A 15022-nucleotide genomic window follows, 5' to 3' on the forward strand; every position below is an offset into this window, starting at 1 on the left:
ATTCGTGCTTCAGTGTGTGTGTGTGTGTGTGTGTGTGTGTGTGTGTGTGTGTGTGTGTGTGTGTGTATATATATATATATATATATATATATATATATATGTGTGTGTGATGTAAATGAAACTGCGCGTCATCTGAACGAGTCAATTCACACAGAACATGCAGGATTCGTATTTAAATAGTCTTTTTGCGTTTAATATTCACACACACTATTCTATATCACCATTTGATTTTAAGTGTACTGAACTGCTTTATATTTATTCATCAAAATAATCACAAATTCCGTGAAATTCCACGTTATACAGTAAATTCCATTTTTATGACTGGATTCCGTCCGCGTTTTCTGCATCGCAAAAATACGTTATGCGTGTGCGTGTGTGTGTATGTGTGCGTGTGTGTGTGTTTGCTACAGTGGTAGGGGAAACGCTGCAGTGGGTTGGTCAGGGTCGGTTATGGCGGTGCGGAGCGAGTACCTGGCACGGTCCCGAGGCTGGAGTTGTCGAAGAACTGAGTGGGATGGCCGAGGGAGATGGGAACGCTGGAGCGTGTGTCGAAGATCTTGCTCTTGGGAGAGTCGAGGAAGGCTCTCTTCGGGGAGTTGAGCTCAGTCTCGCTCAGCGCCGGCTGCCGTTTCTTCGGCGTACACGGAGCGTCTCTCACGCTCTCCTTGATCTTATACGCTCGACGCTTCCACTTGTGGAGCTCCTCCTGCTGCTTGCTCACCAGACTACAGGAGGAGGGACACACACACACGTCAAGAGTTTTGGATCTGTAAGATTTTTTTATGTTTTTAAAAGAAGTCTCTTCTGCTCACCAAGGCTGTGTTTATTTGAAAAAAAAAGAAAAAAGAAAAAGAAAAAAAGAAATATCGTTAAATATTATGACAATCTAAAATGACTGGTCTATTTTAACATTTTAAATTGTAATTTATTCCTGTGATCAAAGCTGAATGTTCAGCATCATTACTCCAGTCTTCAGTGTCACATGATCCTTCAGAAATCACTCTAATATGATGATCTGATGCTCAAGAAACATTTATGATTATTATCAGTGTTGAAAACAGTGCATAACATTTTTTCTGGATTCTTTGATGAATACACAGTTCAAAAGAGCAGCATTTATCTGAAAAAGAATCTTTTGTAACATTATAAATGTCTTTACTGTCACTTTTGATCAATTTAATTCATCCTTGATGAATAAAACTATTGATTTCTTTTATTTACCTCTCAAACTGAGCGTTCTTCTTCTGAAGCTCCTCGATCTTCTCTTTGAGGGATGTGACCGCTCTGGGGTTTGAGCCCAATTTCAGGTCAAACTCGTCACCATCTGCGACTGCAGAAGACATTTACAACACTTATATAAAGTTTTTTGGGAGAACTAAACCTTTAATTCATGTTCCTACTCTTTGTATTCTCTAAAAAACACATCCATCTTCATAATCACATCCATATTCAAAGAGTTTCTTTTCATCCAACATTTTCAGGTTAGACGCCATATTGAATTTAACACGGATGGAAACGAGGCTGTGAGGGATTGACTCTCTTTATAATGATGCGTGCACTAAAAGGTCCAAGATCATGTCATTTTCAAAACTCACAACCGTTTTATAGAGTTCTTGTCTACTTATTTTTTTCCAGAAGGGTGTTTTGTCGGCTGGACCATCAGTGCGTGGTTATTAAACAGTGCGATCCATCGAACTCACTGTAGTTCGGTCCCTCACAGCCTTGTGTTTTATTTACTCAGTGATAAACATGCTCTACAGAATCAAAGGTTGGTTGCTGGTTTAACGGCCAGCTTCTTTGGCTATTTTCACGGCGAGAAGCAAGTTAAACTATTAGAGTCATTTAAAAATATAAATTTGCATAAGATAAAAATGAATTCAGGGTCTTTTAAAGTGTTTCACCATGTGATCAATCGTTTTTTAGAGTTCAGTTCTGCACGGACTCTTACATGACTGCTCGTCGTCCTGCTGCGCCTTCCTCAGGGTCTCCTTCAGCTTGCGGATGACATCGGCTCTGTGCTCCAACATGGATCTCATCTGTGCGATTCTAGAAGGAAAGAATCACAGGAGAACGTTACACACGCTCTTCCCAGTCTCCGGATCTCCACGACGCTAATAAACCGGCTTCAGTCAGTATTACAGCACGCACTCTTTCTCATGGCTTGTGGAGACCGCGATGTGATCCAGCTCCATTTTGACCAGTTTGTCCTTCATGCCGGCGAGTTCAGCGGCAGCCGGAGTCATGTTCTTCTTAAACAGGACCTGCGGGACAAATTTAAGGAAAAATACCCAGCATGAAGTGGATGCAGAGAGAAACCCAAGGTGAAAACCATCTGACGGTACGGCAGCCGTGACACTAGCTATGTTTGCATCTAAAGTTGTGAGTTTAACTTTATTTGCAAATGTTTTATGTGATATTCGAGTCACTTCCTGGGAAACTGGCACTAAATATCAGTAATAAAACGTAAGTTTCTGCAATCATGCTCTTTTCCCTCCATCATGAACGAGTGTGTCTCGAGCGTCAGACGAAACACAGTAAACGCTGTCATGTTCTCTGGCGTTCGGATGCTGGTGTTCGGGAACACACTCGTGTGTGTGAGACGCTTCTGGAGGGAATTACACCAAATCATTCTGATCACACACTTCGACATTCAGAAACACCAAATCAACATTAGAGATGCTGCGACGCCATTGGTCCGCTGGTTACTCCAGTTATCCAATCACAGCTGACGCTGAGCCAAAGTCACATGAGGTTTGAGGGATTTATTCAGCAAATATGTTTCCATCGTAGTTTATGTGCATGACGACTTATCGGATAAAACAATTATCCACCTCAATTAAGCGTAATTATCTGATTTTTATTTGCGTTTCCATCCAGCGGATGGAAAGTGTATACGCCTCAATTGAGCACGAAAGTTTCTTATGCATATTTAAGAAATTATGCGCATCTTGCCATTTCCATCCAGCGCTTATGTGACATCACAAAATTTGGATAATAGTTGGATGGAATCATAGCTATTGGTTAACCCAGACCGATATCTGCTCAGCCTATGGTCACAATATAACAATTAACAGTTTGTTTAAAAAAAAACCACAAAAATTCACACAAAATCAAAAATCACATCATGTTTCTGTTCAGTGTATAGTTTTTAGTTCAATAGGGAAAACCTAGATATGTGCTGATGATCTAAACTGGGTTTCACATTCCTGCTTCCTCTTTATTAACTCAACTGTCCAGTGACCATCATTAAGTCAACAATTAACGAACCTCTGACTCTTTAAGTTTAGCTTCCAGGTTCTGAATGAGGCCTTGCTTCTGCTTGAGCTGGGCACCGAGTTCCTGGAGCTGAAGATTTGTCCGGTTTGAAGAATCGGCCTGGAGCTTCAGTTCCTTCATCTGCTCCTGAATCTCCTGCCAGACAAACAATGGGTAACGCTTCACGATCAGCTACTTAAACTACCAATAAGCAATGAATTTGTAACAATATTCATTAATCTTTGTACAACTTAGTTAATATAAAGAGTGTAATTTCACCAGAAGATCCAATCTTGACCATTTTTATCAAATTACAAGGTTAAAGGTGCAGTGTGTAAGAATGACAGCTAGTGGTCGAGATCGGTACTGCAATCCAAATTCAAAATATCAGAGATCAGAATTACTCGGTAATTCAAAATATCAGAGATCGTTGTTTCCCCGCCTCCTCAGACTCGACACTCACACGGGTTGCCAGTTTGAGGACACACAATAGGAACGTGCACAATTGCCAATGATTCAAGGAGACTTAAGTTGATAAATTGTAAGTTGATTTATCCGTGTTTTAATATGCTCTCGTTCATAGAAATTTGTAGATGGATAGAGGCTTTTTAGGCAGTGTGGAATCTTCAATCTCTGACCCAGTTTGTTTGCTGCAATACACTGTTTCCCGCCAACTGGCACCCGGGGTGTCAAGATACTATTGGCTGAACTGGCAGTGGGCGGAGTCACAGACCAAAACAAAAACCGACTGACAACATGGAACGTGTAAAATAATAAGTAAAATAACTGGCTGTAGAAGTGTTTTCAGAGAAACGAGGATGTGAACTTAGCATGTTTCCTGAATATCTGCAAACATATAGTATTTTTATGCTTTAGTAGAGTGAAAAAAAAAAATTACAGCACCTTTAAAAAAAACATATGCATGGATTGTCTAATTGTTCACAATAAGATGCACATTACATAAATTGCCCGCTCCGTACCTCCATCTGCTTCTGCGTTTTCTGCAGTTGCAGCGACAGAATGAGATTGTCCTGCAGGAGTGCAGCCTCAGTTTTGGGAAGCGTGCCGTTCAGTGCTTTCAGCAGAGTCACAGTCTCTCTCCTCAGATCCTTCAGCCGCCGCTCAGACTCGGATGATGATGATTTTAGTGGCGAGACCTCAGACTCGCAGTCGTTCAACAGAGCCTGTTGACGAGCACAGATTGGTCAGGAAAGAGGAGCAAGACAAAAACAGATAAAAACCCATTTCAAAACATGCATTACTCACAATGTAATGTGCATTCAGATGCTCGAGGGCTTTAGTACGACGTGCGATCTGTCGCTCGTGGAGCTGTACAATAGCGGCGACCTGAGGAGACGTTAGCAGAGCCTTGAGATCCGAGAGCGCGCGAGCCCTGTGCTGACGCTCCTCGGACACGAGCACCGAGTGTTTGGCTACACCGTCCTCCAGAACCCTAAGAACACACTCCAGTTTCTGATGAACACACAAAATAGGAAACTTCAGTACCAGAGAGTAACATGGAAAACTACAGTCAAGTCATTCATTAGTATGGAGTGCCACAAGGCTCAGTACTAGGACCGTACAACAACCGTAGAGTTATTCAACGTTCAGAACAATTTGTGAATGGAGTAAACATGAATGGTTGAAATTGCCAAACAACGAACATGATCACACCTGCAGGTACTGTTGTCGTCTCTCCACCAGATCTGAGAGTCTCTGATCCCAGACCTGTTGTAAGTCGTCCTGAAGTGACGGTGAAGCCAGTGCCGGAGCCCGAGCCGTGAGGACGAGCAGGTCCTGCAGTCGAGACTCCTCGAACGAGGCCACGTCACGCCGGACCTCCGTCTCGAAGTGAGTCTTGCAGCGCTGCGCTAGTCTCCTGTACGCCTCCTACAACATCATGTTTTGCTTACGTTAACAATTCAGTAGGGGTGTAACGATACCCTCACGTCACGATCGATATTATTGTGATACTCCAAGACATATGAATACAATTCATGATTCTGAAGCTGAAAATACAGAATTATTTCTGACTAATCTGCTTGTACTGTCACTGACTAGATATTTAAAATAATGTAGGCTACTTTTTACTGGTAACATCAGACATTTGGCATTATCAGGACCACACATTCCCCCATTGCATTATTATACATTATATATAGTAGTTTAATGTAGTACTGACACTAAAACTCTGTAAACTATACACAACACATATTGTCACTATCCACGATACATAGCTGCATTTTTGTATTGCAATATATTGTTACGCGGAACATTATATATACGACTCACTGCAATCTTGATCAGCACGTTGTTCAGTTTAGTGGTTTTTGTTGTGTGCATCGCGTGGACGTTTCTCTGCGCCACTGGAATGAACTGAACCAGCGGATAGATCACGGCCCACTCTTCGCGATTCACGTCCTGTAACGCATCAGTGGGACGATCGATGATCAGCTGGAGCTTCGCAAAGGCCGCCTTCACATGGAAGTAAAACCTCACGTCAGATTTCTGGTCAAAGAGTCTTGAAGTTCACATGTAAACCAAATGTTTCAGACGCATCAGCATTTACCTGCAGCTTCTCCTCAGACGCATCAATCTCAGAAATCAGATGTGCAGACCGGTGTTTGGACTGTGTGCTACTCTGGTCAGACGACACGCTAGCGTTCACCTCAGTGAGAGACTGAAACACAACGACACTCGGCTTTAAAAACAACAAGTTAAGATTTAAAGGGATAGCTCAGCCAAAAATGAAAACTCAGTCATTTACTCCAATGTTGTTACAAACCAGGCCTGGGCACACACACACACACACACAAAAAAAGTACATTAGTAATAATATTAATGTCAATCAGATATTGAGTCTTCTCCACTAGATGTGCATCAGTATATTAGATCCGTGCATTAGTTTTAAAGTGTATTAGTATTCCTGATGTTGTCTGTACTTTAATGATGATTAAACAACAAAAGACAAAGAAATCACTCTGCTCTTCACTGATTAACATTTTTGTAACTTTAATAAGGATTAATCTTTATTTAATTTGTACAGTGAAGATTATATGCAGTGTTATTTAAAATTTGACAACTTTAATCAGTTTCTGTACCTGAAAACTACCATTAGACCTACCTGAAAAACCTTAAAATACCCAGCCCTATTAAAAAACCCATAAGACTTTGAAACCGAGAGGTTTTTGTCCCGCCATTGAAAGTCCAGGTGACAAAAACGTAAAAATCCAAAAAGGCCATAAAGGCATAGTTTTTATTTTTATTTTTTACGCCATGCCAGCTTCTGTGGCTTAACTACATGTTTTTACAATACATTTTTGCTTAATTTTAAAACTCTATTTTGTTTTATTTAATTTCTTCCAAAGTGTTAACTGAATAAAACCGGGTTACACCCAGCACAATCTCATAAAACAAGCTTTAGAGAAAGGATTTAAACAAAAAGAACATGATTAATATGGATTAATTTTACAATGCATTTAAGAAGTTTTTAATATTAGAAGATGATCCAACAAAAAGCTGTTTAATCCAAGTCTAAATTAGGCTTTTATTCATTTAAACACACACAGAGTGCATCACATATGAAAACTTGAGATCGTCACGCGCTAGAGCAAAACTCACCGGTTAGAGGGACAAAAACATCTCAGGTTTCATAAGATCGATCTTATTTGGGGTTCAAATATTAACCAAAGGCTTATGGGTTTGGAACAATGAGGGAGAGTAAATGACAGAATGCTGAGATCTAGTTATTCAGGGTTGGAAACACGACTCAGACTCTCACCAGACTGAGCGAATGGACTTCAGATTCCAGCAGGATCTTCTGCTTCTCCAGTTGCTCTGCTTTAGACTCGATGTGTGTCAGCTGTGGTGGAGAATAACAGGGTTAACACAAACATACGCTCACCAACCAGTGAACACTTCCCGGCACTGAAGTCTGATCTACGGTCACACACACTCTTGAAGGGATAGATCACCCAAAAATTAAAAACTTGTGGTTCCAAACCCATAAGACTTTTATCCATCTTTAAAACTCAAATGAAGATATGAATGAAATCTGAGTGATTTCAGTGCGCAACCTCCACTTCAAAGAGTTCATAAAGCGATCTAATAGAGAGAAGAAAACTAATCCATATTAACTGAATATTCTGAAGCGACTCGACCGCTTTATATGAACAGATTGTGTGCGTCGATTCAATCTGTTCATCATTAAATCGATCGAGTCTCTCTAAACCACTCGATTCATATGATTAGTTTTACGATCTCTTTATGAACTTTTTGAAGCATGAAAGCAGCAGTTCTGTAGCGGTCATGAAGATGAACAAAAGTCTTATTGGTTTGGAACGACATGAGGGCGAAACCCTTTAAAATTAGATATTACCAAAGTGGGTTTTTGCAGAGATGAAATTGAAAGGTTCTTCAGTGTTCAGAACCATTATTTTCTGAGTGTGAAGAACACTTTAACAATCTAAAGAACCTTTTTTTGCAATGGAAAGATTCCATATTAATAAAGGCTCTTTATTGGCTTTGATGGTTCCATGAAGAACCTTTATGAGTTTATGAAATTTTGCGATTAAACAGCTTTCATTGACCTGACCTCTGACATCAGATCCAGTATGTAGAAGTGAGATTTATTCCGGTTCACGCACTCTTTCCCCTCACCTTCTCCAGCTTTCCCTCCAGTTCTCCTCTAAGCTGATCAGTCACACCACTGAGAGACTGCAGCTCCTCGCTCAGACGGTCTCTCTAAAGAAACAACAGATCACTTTAAAGGGGACACATCATGAAAATCTGACTTTTTCCATGTGTAAGTGCTATAATCGGTGCTTCTAACAACCCAGAACTGTGTTCTGGAGAGCCTTTCTCTGCAAGCATGTTATAAAATGAGCCGATCAGACTTCACTCCCCTTCTGACGTATGAAGAGGATCTTATTATAATATTACCGGCCCTTAATCTGCACGTTTACACACACCAGCCGACATTTGGTTTTGCGAGCGCCAACAGAGACCAGTCCTAACGCAGTGATGAAGATCCAGCAGAGCCTGAAGCTGTTCTGTGGTTGAGCACAGACGAGCACTGAACACTATTGACCAGAACATGTCACCGCTGTCTTATAAAGACCTCAGGAACTGTGGACACTTGTGGAGAAGTTCAACATGATGATGAGATGATCAGTGTAACTCCACAACAACTACAGAAATGTCTCCACTAACATTCAGAAGCTCTTCCTGAGTCTCTCCGTAAGGCTGCACTCGCTACTGGTTATTCTGGGATTCTGGATGAGTGAGATTGGCCTGTTCTGTTATTGCCGGAGTTTCTGAAGCTCGTGTAAAGACTCCGCCCTCTTCTGAACGGAGGCGGAGCTAAAGCTCATTTGCATTTAAAGGGACACACAAAAACGGCCTGTTTTTGCTCACACACAAAAAGGGGCAAATTTGACAAGCTATAATAAATGATCTGGTATTCTGAGCTGATATTTCACACACACATTCTGGAGACACCAGAGATCTATATTACATCTTGTGAAAAGGAGCATGTGTCACCTTTAAGAAAGGTGCTGTTTTTTACAGCAGTGTGAGCTAAAATTAGCAGATTAACACGCTTACGGTCTGTTCGCTCTTCTGCAGATCGAGTCTCAGTTGTTCTCCCTCCTCCCTCGTTCTCCTCAGGGTCTCCAGGAGCTCATCCTTCTCTTCTGTAAGCGAGGTGAGGTTTGTTTGGAGGTTCTGGATCTCCGTGGTGTGCTGGTCTCGTACGGCACTCAAAGCCGACAGATCTTCACTCATTTCACTCAACTGAGAGGAAACAGAGTAAGAGATTCAGCACTGATTCACTCACCCGTCACATCACATGTAAGGGTTGTTGATCCGTGTCTAACGGCACTCACTAGGACAGAATCATTCAAATATCAGGGAATTTGGCAAATGTTGGACGAATCAAAAGCAGGGCTGCACGCTTAATCGAAAAGGGATATGGATGAGTAATATCAATATTAGAATATGCTTAAAAATAAGAAAAGAAAAAGAAAAAACCTGCACGTTCGAATGCAAAAACCGTGCATTCAATTTTTTGGTGTGTGAAGAGGTGCACGAGACTGTGTGTGTGTGTGTGTGTGTGTGAGCTGGAAACGCTCAGAGAGCTCTCAGCATGCGAGTATGTGATCAAGAGCGTCTGGTGTGTGTGATAGGGCTGTACTCAACCAAAGAAAATCTTGGTCGACTGAAGTCCTGAAATTTTCGACTAAAAATGGACTAAAAATGACGTTAGAAAAAAAAAAAACCTTAAATTAATTAGATGCGCACTGTGCGCAATACTTGGTAGCCTTGTTGTCCGCCTAAATGAATTATAAATAAACAAACAACTAGTAGGCTATTTGCAGTATATTAAATCGTTTTTGACGTAATTATTTTGCACTGAAATTAGTCTGACACTCGAATTTGTCAGCTCTGACAGCGCTGCATCACGTGCACCTGCGCAATATCATAGCTTATGATTTCCGAAAATAGTACTATGTTGTCAACTAGTGATATCATCACAAGAACTGTTGAGGAATATGCAACATAATTTAGACAATTATTTTTGTCATATGTTATAATAATAAGTTATAACTGTCAGACACTATCATTTCACCGTGCATGTCCTCGCACCGAGCGAGGCTGAACATGAGCTCAGCTTCGCAGCTGAGACACGAATAGACTATTAACTTAAAGCTTTTACTCTTAATAAACACAAAAGGCACGTCCACTTTAATAAAAAAAGAATATTTATTAAACAAACCAGATCAAGAGCAGAAACGAAATAAAGTGCATAACTGAAAAATAAAGCATCCTAGGCTCAAAACTAACACAACCAACAGCACAGCGCAATTGCGCATTAGGCTCCAAATAAAAAATAAAAAAGTTAGGTTATCACACTAAAACATTGAAATATGCTAATTCTGATATGTTCATAGCCTACTCAAAACCGACAGGGCAAGCTAACGCAGACAAGTGAGCTTACCACTTTTAGATGATATGTCATGTTTGTCGTCATGTTGCTGTGGAAAACTGTTGCTTGCAAACTTTGCATTCGACCTTTTTCCTGTTATCAATTTTAACAAAATGCTGCCACACTGTCGATTTCTTAGTTGTTGACATGTTAGAAGAGGACTGACTATTAAACGCCCTCACAATTAAATAAATAATTTTCAGCATCAAACCTTCTACGCTCTCTCTTGGGTTGGGCTAATCCAAAAAAGGTGAAAACAAGGGGGGTGTTTTGAAGACAGACTGTTACAGTGAAACAAGTGTACTCTGAAAACACCCCCATTAGCGCTTTCCACCTGATGAAATGAGCGCGCCTCAGCGCGGCAAAACTGATGAAATAAACGCGGCAGAAAATCGACCAATCAGAATTTTGGTCGAACCAGAACGTATCGACCAATTAATCGACTAATCGACTAGGACAGTACAGCCCTAGTGTGTGATGATCAATCTGTAGATGTAGAGAGTAGAAGTGAGTGTTTCTGAATGCCAGTTTGGTGTTGTGTGTTCATGTAGTTCATTACGGTGTGTTGAAGTGTGTTCTCTCAGGTTACTGATGCACTTACAGTTTTATGCACTATTGTAACCTCATTTTCCCTGCATGCACATTAAAGAAATTATACTTTAAGAACAATTGTTTCAAAAGTTAACTTTAAAAAGTGAATGTCATTTTATAAATATGGTTCAATATAAAACCCAAAAATAAACCATATAAAGATGGTTTATATTTGCTTATTGCGCTTGCGTCCTCTTGTGGACATAGGAGACAATACAGCAGTTTTTGCATTTAACATTAAGCCTTGCCTTTAGAAATCGAGTTCTGCTAATATTTAAGAAAGAAATCTGAATTTAGCCTTTACCCTCCGCTGAAGCTGGGCCTCCTTCGCTGCGCTCTCCTCCATCAGCTCCACCTTCTCTTTCTGCTGCTGCTTCAGCTCCTCCTTACTCACATGGAGCAAATCCTGATACATCTTAGACTGCAGGAGAGAACAAAACCAGTCAGTGGGGTTGAGGATCTCAGAGGACGTTACAGTGATGTCATGAATCCTCACAGTCGCTGCTGCCTCCTGAAGGTCCTTCTGGATCACCTCTCTCCGACTCCTCAGAGACTCCAGCTCCTCCGTCAGAGCCTGAATCTGGACACAAGAAATCGCACAACATGAGGGATGGGAACTGTGAGGCATGGAACTGGCTCCACTTTTCCCACAATTTAAAACAATTTATCCCGTTTTCCAACTGTACGCTGGTTAGGAATGAAATGGATAGAGTTTATTCACATCTGATGGCGGCGCGTGCAGATGCAGCGGCCCCTCGCTGTCCCCATGCGGTGTTTTGTTTTGATAATTGTTTGAGTTGTTCGTGTTCGTCTCATCTGTCTACATCAGTACTTCAGTACAATCGTCTAGTTTTGTTAGACATTGGCAGGATTAAGGAAAACAACACTTTGGATATCGAACAAGCAGAGATAATCAAGAACCTAGGATTACGCCGCTGGCCTGAGATTACACCGGACTCGACTGCTACTTCTATCCGGGAAAGGAGGCGCCGAAAGCGGTGCGAAAGGAAGCAGAAGAGGGGTAAGCGCGGAGGCATCCAAGCTAGGCTAAAGGCTAATCCAACTCGCCCAGCCATACCATCTATTCTTATGGCTAACGTGCGATCCCTGGATAATAAAATGGATCACATTCGACTGATGAGATCGGCGCAGCGAGATGTGAGGAACTGCTGTGTGCTTCTTTTCACCGAAACGTGGCTAAATGATAACATCCCGGATTCCGCTGTGCAACTGGAGCAGCTAACATGCTATCGAGCAGACAGAGCCCTCGAAAATGGAGAAAAGATTCGTGGTGGAGGAGTCTGTGTTTACATCCGTGATGCCTGGTGTCGGGACGCTGTGGTGGTATGTACACACTGTTCACTATTGGCGGAATTTATGATCATAAAGTGTCGTCCTTTCTATCTGCCGAGGGAATTTACAGCGATTTTGTTAGTGGCTGTTTACATCCCCCCCACCCCTAACAACAGCGACAGAAAAATGGCACTTGGTGAACTGTATCAGGCCATCTGTGAACAACAGACAGCCCATCCTGATGGATTTACCATTCTCGCAGGAGATTTTAATCACGCTGATCTTAAGACTGTTTTCCCCAAACTGTACCAGCATGTTGACTTTCCAACAAGGGGGGACAATATCCTGGACCTGGTCTATACAACTCATAAAGGAGCATACAAGGCCTCCCCACTCCCCCATATTGGTCACTCAGATCACATCACTGTTTTGCTTATGCCAGTATACAGACCAAGAGTGAAAGTCATCAAACCAGTTCTGAAGCAGGTACAGGTATGGCCGGAGGGGGCTTCCTCTGCACTTCAACACTGCTTTGAAACAACTGACTGGAAAATGTTTAAGCAGGCAGCTACATATAATGATCACACAGACATTGAGGAGTATACAGATACGGTCACTTCTTACATCAGTAAGTGTATTGATGTGACATACACAAAAACCATCATCACTCGGTCAAATAAGAAGCCATGGTTGACAGGGGATATCCATCGACTGTTGGGGGCTAGAAACAAAGCTTTCAGGGCTGGAGATGAAACTGGCCTGAGAACAGCGAGAGCTGACCTGTCCCGTGGCATCAGGAAAGCAAAACAGAAATATACAAACAAGATAACTCACCATTTCAAAGATAGCAGAGATACACGGAGCCTGTGGCGGGGCATTCAGACCATTACAGACTACAAACCCACACTCCACAGACCTGCGATAATAACATCTCTCTGCTAAATAACCTTAACAGGTTCTTTGCAAGGTTTGAAGCACAAAACAACACACGGCCACAGAAGATCCCACCTTCTCCTGACAACCAGGTTCTGTGTCTGTCTGCCGCCAGCGTGAAGAGAACACTCTCCACTATTAACACTCGCAAGGCAGCGGGGCCAGATAACATCCCGGGTCGTGTGCTGAAGGATTGTGCAGAGGAATTGAAGGATGTCTTTAGGGATATCTTTAACACTTCTCTGAGACAGGCTGTTATTCCATCATGCTTCAAGACCACCACCATCATACCTGTGCCAAAGAAACCTCTTCCATCTTGCTTTAATGACTATCGTCCTGTGGCACTGACTTCAATCATTATGAAGTGTTTTGAACGGTTAGTCATGTCACACATAAAATCCATCCTCCCACCTACCCTGGACCCTTTCCAGTTTGCATATAGAGCTAAACGCTCCACAGAGGATGCAATTTGCTCTGCTCTCCACCCAGCCCTTACTCACCTGGACTCAAAAGATTCATATGTGAGAATGCTGTTCTTAGACTTTAGTTCAGCGTTCAATACCATAATTCCACAACAACTCATTCATAAATTAGACCAGTTGGGGTTCAACAACTCGCTATGTAACTGGCTGTTGGACTTCCTGAGTGAGAGGCCACAAGTAGTACGAGTTGGCAACAACACCTCGAGCAGAATCATACTGAGCACAGGTGCCCCTCAAGGCTGTGTACTCAGTCCCCTGCTCTTCACCTTGCTGACTCATGACTGCACACCAACCTACAGCACAAATCACATGGTAAAGTTTGCGGATGACACAACACTGGTGGGACTCATCACCAAGGATGATGAGACCCACTACAGGAAGGAGGTTAGTATTCTGACCACGTGGTGCAGAGACAACAACCTGCTGCTGAATGTCAGCAAGACCAAGGAAATTGTGGTCGATTTCCGGAGAGGCCACACTCAGCACCTACCACTGACCATCAACGGGGCTGCTGTAGAGAGAGTGAGTAGCACAAAATTCTTGGGGGTGCACATCAGTGAAGACCTCTCTTGGAATACTAACACTGTATCACTGGTGAAGAAGTCCCAGCAGCGCCTCTACTTTCTCCGCAAGCTTAAACGAGCGAGAGCCCCCTCGCCCATCATGTGCACATTCTACCGAGGCACCATTGAGAGTATCATAACCAGTTGTATTGCTGCGTGGGGCGGAAGCTGCACCAACTACAACAGGAACTCACTGCAGCGCATAATAAACACAGCTGAAAGGATCATTGGTGCCTCCCTTCCCTCCCTGCAGGACATGTACAATCTCCGCCTTACTCGCAAAGCGAGCATGATTGTGGGCGATATCAGCCATCCAGCGCACAGGTTTTTCAGCCTCCTGCCCTCTGGGAGAAGATATCGGAGCCTCCGTGCTCGTTCCACTAGACTCATGAACAGTTTTATTCACCAGGCTGTTAGGCGGCTGAACTCTCTCCCCTCTCTTTTACACCCACCTCCATAATCTTTATTTATCTATACTCTATATTATAGGTCATTCTACATATTGCATCTCATATAAAATTTTAAAACCTGGTTTGCTGCTAATTCTTGTATATAGAAATATTTTACTATATTTCTAGAAATACAGGAAGTTTTTCTTTCTGTTGTATTGGTTTTTAAGTATTTTGCTTTTTCTTAAAAATTGTGTGTATCCTTCCATGGAGCTGTCAGTCTGTGAGCTAAACTAAACGCTATTGGCTGTTTGAAAGGGGGGACTCATTGCAACACGGCTCACGGTTCCAGTTTAATTAAATAAAAACCGGTTCTCTATTGCCGCAGAACTCAACATGTAATATGTGGAGAACACAGACCGTTACGCACCTGCTGAAGCTGGCTCATCTGATCAGACTCCTGATGTTTCTTCTGTTTGAGCTCTCCTTGGACCTGGATCAGCTGAAGAGAGAGAGTGAGAAAACACACTT

At 42.2% G+C, this 15022-nt stretch overlaps 1 protein-coding gene across 2 annotated transcripts in view; it reads right to left on the minus strand.

The window, feature by feature from the left end:
* The window catches only part of cenpe (centromere protein E), a 45111-nt gene that overhangs the window by 2377 nt on the left and 27712 nt on the right, over positions 1-15022 (minus strand). For both annotated transcript variants that reach the window (XM_079896133.1, XM_079896132.1), the window contains exons 38-53: positions 14922-14993; positions 11328-11411; positions 11136-11252; positions 8860-9048; positions 7915-7998; positions 7037-7117; positions 5825-5935; positions 5548-5730; positions 4930-5145; positions 4522-4728; positions 4236-4439; positions 3268-3411; positions 2149-2261; positions 1949-2046; positions 1222-1330; positions 472-725 (exon numbers count right to left, since the gene is read on the minus strand). In XM_079896133.1, coding sequence (XP_079752259.1) covers positions 472-725; positions 1222-1330; positions 1949-2046; positions 2149-2261; positions 3268-3411; positions 4236-4439; positions 4522-4728; positions 4930-5145; positions 5548-5730; positions 5825-5935; positions 7037-7117; positions 7915-7998; positions 8860-9048; positions 11136-11252; positions 11328-11411; positions 14922-14993 — 2266 coding nt within the window. The remainder of the gene's footprint in view (positions 1-471; positions 726-1221; positions 1331-1948; positions 2047-2148; positions 2262-3267; positions 3412-4235; positions 4440-4521; positions 4729-4929; positions 5146-5547; positions 5731-5824; positions 5936-7036; positions 7118-7914; positions 7999-8859; positions 9049-11135; positions 11253-11327; positions 11412-14921; positions 14994-15022) is intronic.

Source organism: Squalius cephalus, assembly GCF_949319135.1.
Source record: "Squalius cephalus genome assembly, chromosome: 2".
Classification (NCBI taxonomy): domain Eukaryota; kingdom Metazoa; phylum Chordata; class Actinopteri; order Cypriniformes; family Leuciscidae; genus Squalius; species Squalius cephalus.